General features: G+C 51.2%; 1 protein-coding gene across 2 annotated transcripts; it reads left to right on the top strand.

The window, feature by feature from the left end:
• Window positions 1-2,725: 2,725 nt before the first annotated feature.
• On the top strand, window positions 2,726-6,001 carry ELL3 (elongation factor for RNA polymerase II 3). 2 transcript variants are annotated; one of them, XM_070423736.1, is made up of 11 exons: window positions 2,726-2,925; window positions 3,160-3,195; window positions 3,512-3,624; window positions 3,721-3,916; window positions 4,009-4,088; window positions 4,166-4,277; window positions 4,461-4,638; window positions 4,731-4,773; window positions 4,900-5,071; window positions 5,278-5,322; window positions 5,401-6,001. In XM_070423736.1, exons 1-11 carry the CDS (start codon window positions 2,794-2,796, stop codon window positions 5,509-5,511), a joined length of 1,218 nt encoding a protein of 405 aa, XP_070279837.1. In that variant the 5' UTR covers window positions 2,726-2,793; the 3' UTR covers window positions 5,512-6,001. The 2 variants fall into 2 exon arrangements, with proteins under 2 accessions (XP_070279837.1, XP_070279846.1); XM_070423745.1 differs by having other exon boundaries at window positions 2,727-2,925; window positions 4,205-4,277; window positions 5,401-6,000.
• The last annotated feature ends 1,025 nt before the right edge of the window (window positions 6,002-7,026 follow it).

Here is a 7,026-nt window from a genome sequence, read left to right on the forward strand (position 1 = left end):
TGATGAGATAGAATCATTGATTGGCTGCCTCCTGCACATCCCCTACTGGGGATCGAGCCTGTAACCTGGGCATATGCCCTTGACCAGAATCAAACCTGGGACCTTTTAGTCTGCAGGCTGATGCTCTATCCACTGAGCCAAACCAGCTAGGGTGATACACTATATTTTTTTTAAAATATATTTTATTGATTTTTTACAGAGAGGAAGGGAGAGGGATAGAGAGTTAGAAACATCAATGAGAGAGAAACATTGATTAGCTGCCTCCTGCACATCTCCCACTGGGGATGTGCCCGCAACCAAGATACATGCCCTTGACCGGAATAGAACCTGGGACCCTTCAGTCCCCAAGCTGACACTTTATCCTCTGAGCCAAACTGGTCAGGGCCATACACTATATATATATTTTTAAGTATATATTTTTTACTGATTATTTACAGAGAGGAAAGGAGAGGGACAGAGAGCTAGAAACATCGATGAGAGAGAAACATCGATCAGCTGCCTCCTGCACACCTCCTACTGGGGATGTGCCCCCAACCAAGGTACATGCCCTTGACCGGAATAGAACCTGGGACCCTTCACTCCCCAGGCTGACGCTCTATCCAGTGATCCAAACCGGGAGGGCCATACACTATATTTTTAATGCTTATTTCTTAGGTGTGTTTAGTGTCTCCCAAAGCAAGAATTTGTTCATTGAGGTAGCCCAAGGATCCAGTACAATGTCTGGTACAGAGCTCAATAAGTACTTGTTGAATGAATGTATGAAAAATGTGGACAATGCCTGCTCTATAAAACTATTATAGGGATTAAATAACGGGCAAAGATCCTGACACCTAACAACGGACACCCAACAAATGTTAGGTCCCTACCTCCCTTCAACAAATATCTTCCCCGGCTGCCTCCTCTTACAGCACTGCCCTTTCCCTCCTCTCTGGAAAATTTCACCATTCTAGTCTCTCCTTTTATTTTCTAATAAAAGCAGGTCCTGTTATTCACCAAGTTTTCCCAGTAAGTGCTGGGCAGTTTGTTAGTTAATCATATTATTTATTCTTTTTCTTTCCGAATCACCATTTATGCCCTCTATGCCCTCTTTCACCTCCACCCTTCCCACCCTCCCACTTTGATTTTAATCCAGGAAGATCTAACAAAAGGCCACAGATGTCCTCTGAGAAGAAAAGGAACCCTGGGAGACCAGCTTTACCTAGTGCCACAAGTATTTATCTGATTAGCAAATTGTCACCCAGAGTAGTGGAGAGCCCTGAGGACACGGACCAGTAAATGTTTTTGTTGTTGGAGGTTTATTGCACTGATTTTTAAAGTAAACTTTAGTAAGGTATAATTTACATACATTAAAATAGAATGTTTTAAATACAATTTGATGAGTTTTGACAAGTGTACTGTAGTCAATTTGATTTGGGGTGGAGGGCATTAAGGTCACCTGGGATTATGCAGGTTGAGATTTAGCAGAGGGATCCTGGTTAGAAAAGAGAACAACATCAGGGCTCTTGGGAAACATACCCAAACTAGAGGCCCGATGCACATAATTCATGCAGGGAAGGGGCGAGTGTTCCTCAGCCCAGCCTGCCCCTCTTGCAGTCCAGGACCCCTCACTCCTTAGCACCCACCTGCTTGCTGCTCCTTAGCGCTGTGAGCCCAGTTTATGGCTGAGCGGTAACCCTGTGGGAGTACACTGACCACCAGGGGGAAGCTCCTGGATTGAGCGTCTGCCCCCCTGGTGGTCAGTGCAGGTCATAGCAACGGGTGTTCCACCATTGGGTCTATTTGCATATTAGGGTTTTATAACATAGGATAGAGGCCTAATGCACAAAATTTGTGCAAGAGTTGGCTTTCCTTCCCCTGGCTGCCTGCACCGGCTTCCCTCTGGCACCTGGGACCTGGGCTTCCCTCTGGCCTGGGCTTCCCTCCCAGCCCCGGCTTTGTCCAGAAGTACATTGGTCTAATTAGCATATTATGCTTTTATTATTATAGATTATATAGATTATATAGATAGGGAGGAGTGGAAACACCAAGGGCTGACCGGAGATTGGTCCTGGGGTCTCACTGCACCAGGATCTGGACCTACGGAATCTCTGGCAACTTCATGGCACTCCTTGTCCTCCTGAGGGAGCGGGCCAACTCCCTTTCACAGCAATTTCACGTGTTTAACCCATGGGGATCGTTCCAGCCCTCCACAACCAAGCTTCACCGCTGCCACGACACTCAAGAGGCCCGATTTTCTCTCCATCCTTAGTTAGAAACTGGTTTCGGATCTGCATCAGTACCGCGGGCGGAAAAAAAGCAAAAGTGCTGCAGCAGGTGTTGGAGCCAGGAATCCCCTTTTGGGTCTGCCATCCTCCCCACCCCGGGGCTCTGGGCAGCCAGGCTCTCTCCCCCGCCCCTCGGCGCCTAAGAGCTCAGAGGCTGCAGGTCCCGCTTCACTTAGAGACAGAAACGCCGACTTCAGGTCTGCTGGGCAAACTGAGGCGGGACTGGAGGTTCTGGGTGCGGAGTCTGAGGCTGGAACGGAGGGAGCCCCTGCCAAAAGCCCAGTGAGGGTCGCGCCAAACCAAAAAGAACCCGTGGGGGTCCCGGCGGGCCCGGGCGGGAGGCAGGAGGGAGCGAGGCGCCGCCCACGCAGCGGGCGGACTTGGGGAGCGGCGCCCAGTGGGTGGGGTCCCGGCGGGGGCGGGACCGACCTGGGCTACCGGCCGTGCAAGTCGCGCCCTGCAGAGCGAAAGTAGTTGGTGGCGGCCGTCGCGCGTGGCTCCAGTTCTGCCTGCCCGCGACCTCACGGCCATGGCGGGACCCCAGGAGTTTCTCAGCGGGAAGCTCCGGCTCTGCTTCACCCCCGCCGCCCGGACCAGCCTCCTGCTGCTCAGGCTCAACGACGCGGCGCTGCGGGCGCTGCACGAGTGTCAGCGGCAACAGGTGCGGCGGGCCGGGCCCATCTTCCCCAGACCCGAACCCTCGACTCGGGCCCCAGCCGGAGACCCTGGCGGAGGGACGGGGGGGAGGGAGCGGCACTCACCGGCGCCGGCCTCCCCGACCTCCCAGCTCCTCCAAGTGAAGCCCGGAGCACGGTCCCTCCCGGCACCGGCACCGGCACCGGAGCTGGGGACTCGGCTGCACCTGCGCTCAGCTGCCTCTGTGCTCTCCCTGCAGGTGCGGCCGGTGATCGCTTTCCAAGGCAGCCGAGGGGTAAGAAGGGACCTGGGGTGTGTGCGGGGAGAACAGACGCGGGCTCGGGGCGGGAGACTGAGACGGTCACGGTCTGAGGAAGTTCCTGAGAACTGAGCCCGAAGCGGGTGAGGGGGCTGCTGGGGGGGCGGTCCCAGGAGGCTGCGGTTGGAGTCTGTGCCCTTCAGCCTCCTGGGAGCGCGGGCCCAGCTGCACCTGGCGTGCTAACGAGTCCCCCGGGACCCCTCTTCAGCCTCAGGCGGGCTCGGGGAGAAAGGGCACGGGCAGGAGGGGGCAGGGTTGACTCCTGGGGCTCACGGTTTCCTTTCACTCCCAGTATCTGAGGCTCCCAGGCCCTGGCTGCTCCTGCCTCTTCTCCTTCACAGTGTCCCAGTGTGGCCAGGAGGGCCCTGGTGGTGGCCTGGACCTTGTGTACCAACGCTTAGGCAGGTGAGAGAGGGGTTGTGGGAAGTCAGGACGGGGATGTCCAGAGCTGCTTTAAAAGTTCTCCACCCTCCCGGTATGTTTTCCACCACCTCTTTCCAGACCCGGGCCTAACCGCCTGCACTGCCTGGGGCCACTCAGGGAGCGCCTCAGTATTTGGGCAGCCATGGATTCTCTCCCAGCCCCATCTTCAGGTCAGGGACACAACCTGACGGAAGATTCCAGAGATCCTGAGAATTGGCACATCGGGGATTATTCTAGAGATGCAGTTTCACAGCCACAGATGGCACCAGAGGAGGTGAGGCCAGAAGAAACTGCAGGGAGTTGGGATAAGGTGGGGCAAAGCCTGAAGCCCAGGTAGCCAAGTGCCCCTGCCATTTTCCCTGCCAGGTGCCAGATCCACGGGCCAGCAGCCAAAGACGGTCACTGCCCGGATCCTCCAGGGAACACACGGCACAGTGGGAAGTGAGGTACTTGGGCAGAGTGGGACTAAGCTGAGAAACCCTTCCTCGAATCTCCACCCTAAGTGATACAATAAGAAATCTAGCCCTACCTCCTACCCCGGTCTTCATCTCTTCCATCCTAGGAACCAGACCTGTCTTCCAAACAGAGAGCCTGACCAGGCACTGCCTTCTGCAAGCCAGAAACATCTGAACAAGGTAAATTGTAACAGTTTTTCAGAGAGATTTGTCCAATCAGGCTAAAGTTTTAAAGTTGGGATCCTTCATTTTGATGCTCACAGAGATTACTACATGGAAATAATTTTCAAGAGAGAGTAGGGGGCACAGAGTAGGAGGCTTCTTGACATACTATTAGTGTGACAAAAGTATTTCCCCCAACAGAAGCGTCCAGCACCTGCAGCCACTACAAAACTGAAGGAAAAGAGGCTCAGAACTCTAGCCCCAAGTCCCCTACAAGGACTGCCCAGCCAGGACCTACGAGAGGGAGAAGATTGGGAGCAAGAAAATAAACATGAAGACGTGGGCCCCAGACTGGAGCACAGTCCCTCAGTTCAAGCAGGTGAGTTAATGAGAGTAATGGGAAGAGGATAGAACTGCCACAGTGGGGGAAAGGCCGATAATCACCTTCATGTCTTCTTCCTTCCTTCCTAGACTCTGAATCCCCAAGCCCTGAAGAGGTACCAGATTACGTCCTGTGAGTCCCCTGCCATTTCTGTTTATCAAGCCTTGTGCATATGAGATTTAGATGAACTTCCTGGGAGCTTGGAGCTTTGGCAGGTAATAAAATTGAAAGTGGTTAACTTTGCTCTGCTCCTGGCAGGCAATATGGGGCCATCCACACTGCAGAGCAGCAACATGCTTATGAGCAGGACTTTGAGAGAGATTATGCTGAATACCGCATCCTGCATGCTCGATTTGGGGCTGCAAGCCAAAGGTTCATAGAGCTGGGAGCAGAGATCAAGAGAGTTCAGCGAGGAACTCCAGAACACAAGGTAAGGACTGGACTCAGGATGGCTCCCAGGTCTACTGGCCATAAACTCCCTGTTTTTTTCAGTGACCGAAGTGACAAGCAAGCCTGTTTTAAGAAAAAAATTATTCTGTATCATTTGGTAGCATGAGAGGAAGTTACTTCCCTCCCTTAAGAGAACTAGTTTTTTTCTCATGGTTAAACTTGATGCTAGCATTTTCTTTGTTTCAGGTGCTGGAAGAAAAGATAGTCCAGGAATATAAAAAGTTCAGGAAGGTAAGACTAGGCCTGGGAATGCTAGCAATAAGGTAAAAATGAATTCCTTTTTTTGACATGGATGCTTTTTCTCTGCAGCGGTACCCAGGTTACAGGGAGGAAAAGTGTCGCTGTGAGTACCTGCATCACAAATTGTCCCACATTAAAGGTCTCATCCTGGAGTTTGAGGAAAAGAACAGGGGCAGCTGAACTAACTGGTCAAGGGCTATCGACCCTCTCTGTCCGGTGTGATGCAAAGGAACAAAACAGCTGTAAATGAAGTAGAGTGCAACTGTCCGCTCTTGTTATTGCTGAATCCACGGTGGCAAGTAGGAGAGCTGCTCTAGGTTAAGGTTTGATTTTCATTGTTGCCATATATTAATTTTTAGGGTGTGGGCGCAGTGCCAACACTCTATAGCTGTGCCCAGGAGACTAAGAAAAGCAGCCACGGCTTGGCTTCTCCACCTTTAGTTCAGCAAGTCATTTTCAAATCTTAAGAAAGAAATGACACCCTTCCCAGGACAAGATACCTCAAGGACATTAGAATTCAGCCTGGTAGCCTCCCTAACAAAACAGTAACTTTTAGGAAGTTGTGATACACCTGGATGTAATGGGAATGGCTTGGGGTCTTACCAATGTACCGAAAGTGAATTCTTTTACAAACATGGCTAAAAATTAAAACTGTCTCTGTGTCCTTTGTACAAGTTTATATGCTTTTCTTAAATCTTCCAAAGCAGTGGTTCTTACCCCTGGCTCTATGTCTGAACCACTTCTGGGCTCTAAAAAAATTAGATATCCAAATCCCAACCCAGGTCTTGTGAATTAGAATCTCCAAGATTATGGTTAGGCTTTACTTCTTCAAAGCACTATGGATGATCCTGAGAAATATCCTCCTATATAATAAAGAGCTAATATGCTAATTAGACCAAACAGCCAGACGACCATCTGGACTAAGCAGGGGCTGTGAGGGCCAGCTGGGGCTGTGAGGGCCGAGCCCCCCCTGCACGAATTTTGTGCATTGGGCCTCTAGTTTTGCTCTAAGTCTCTACCAAATCCATCTTACCCTCTGACAACTAGAGATGACAGCAGGAAAAAAGTTCTCTCTTTTTTTGTTAATCCCTACCTGAGGATATTTTTCCATTGGTTTTCAGAGAGAGTGGAAGGGAGGAGAGACAGAGAGAGAAGCATCGATGCAAGAGAGACACATTGATTGGTTGCCTCCCGCATGTGCCCCAACAGGCTTGGGATGGAGCCTGTAACCAAGGTATGTGCCTTTGCCTGGAATAGAATCCGGGACCCTTCAGGACACAGGCCGACGCTCTATCCACTGAGCAAAACTAGCTAGCGCAAGTTCTCCTTTTCTAAACATCGAGGTGAAGATCATTTACTATCAGAGCACCTATCTGGAAATATTCAGTGACTGAAAACTATAACTATGGATAGGATTTGGATGTGCTCACAGAAAGGATGAGGGGAAATGGTTCAATGCATTCCTCGGTTGTTGTATAAGAAAGTGGATGCTCCATTCACAACCAGGAATGATACTGCCTTTCCCAGTCCACTGGAAAGGAAAGTTAATAGGCCACACCCTGGGCTTTGGGAGAGAGCTGCACCCAGCAGTGTCAGCAATTCCTGAAACAACTTGGATGGAACCCCAACCTGATGCCACACCCACGCAGGGCATAAATGGGTAAACAGCAGCTCTTGGGAGGTATAAACACGGTC

This window comes from Myotis yumanensis, unplaced genomic scaffold, assembly GCF_028538775.1.
Source record: "Myotis yumanensis isolate MYYU_CA2020_CCGP unplaced genomic scaffold, mMyoYum1.0.hap1 SCAF_1, whole genome shotgun sequence".
NCBI classification, from domain to species: domain Eukaryota; kingdom Metazoa; phylum Chordata; class Mammalia; order Chiroptera; family Vespertilionidae; genus Myotis; species Myotis yumanensis.

Coding starts and splice junctions, on each gene's coding strand:
- ELL3 (XM_070423736.1), top strand. CDS start 2,794: ATGGCGGGACCCCAGGAGTTTCTCAGCGGGAAGCTCCGGCTCTGCTTC. Junction 4,089..4,165: donor ACGGCACAGTGGGAAGTGAG/GTACTTGGGCAG, acceptor TAAGAAATCTAG/CCCTACCTCCTACCCCGGTC. Junction 5,323..5,400: donor AATATAAAAAGTTCAGGAAG/GTAAGACTAGGC, acceptor TTTTCTCTGCAG/CGGTACCCAGGTTACAGGGA.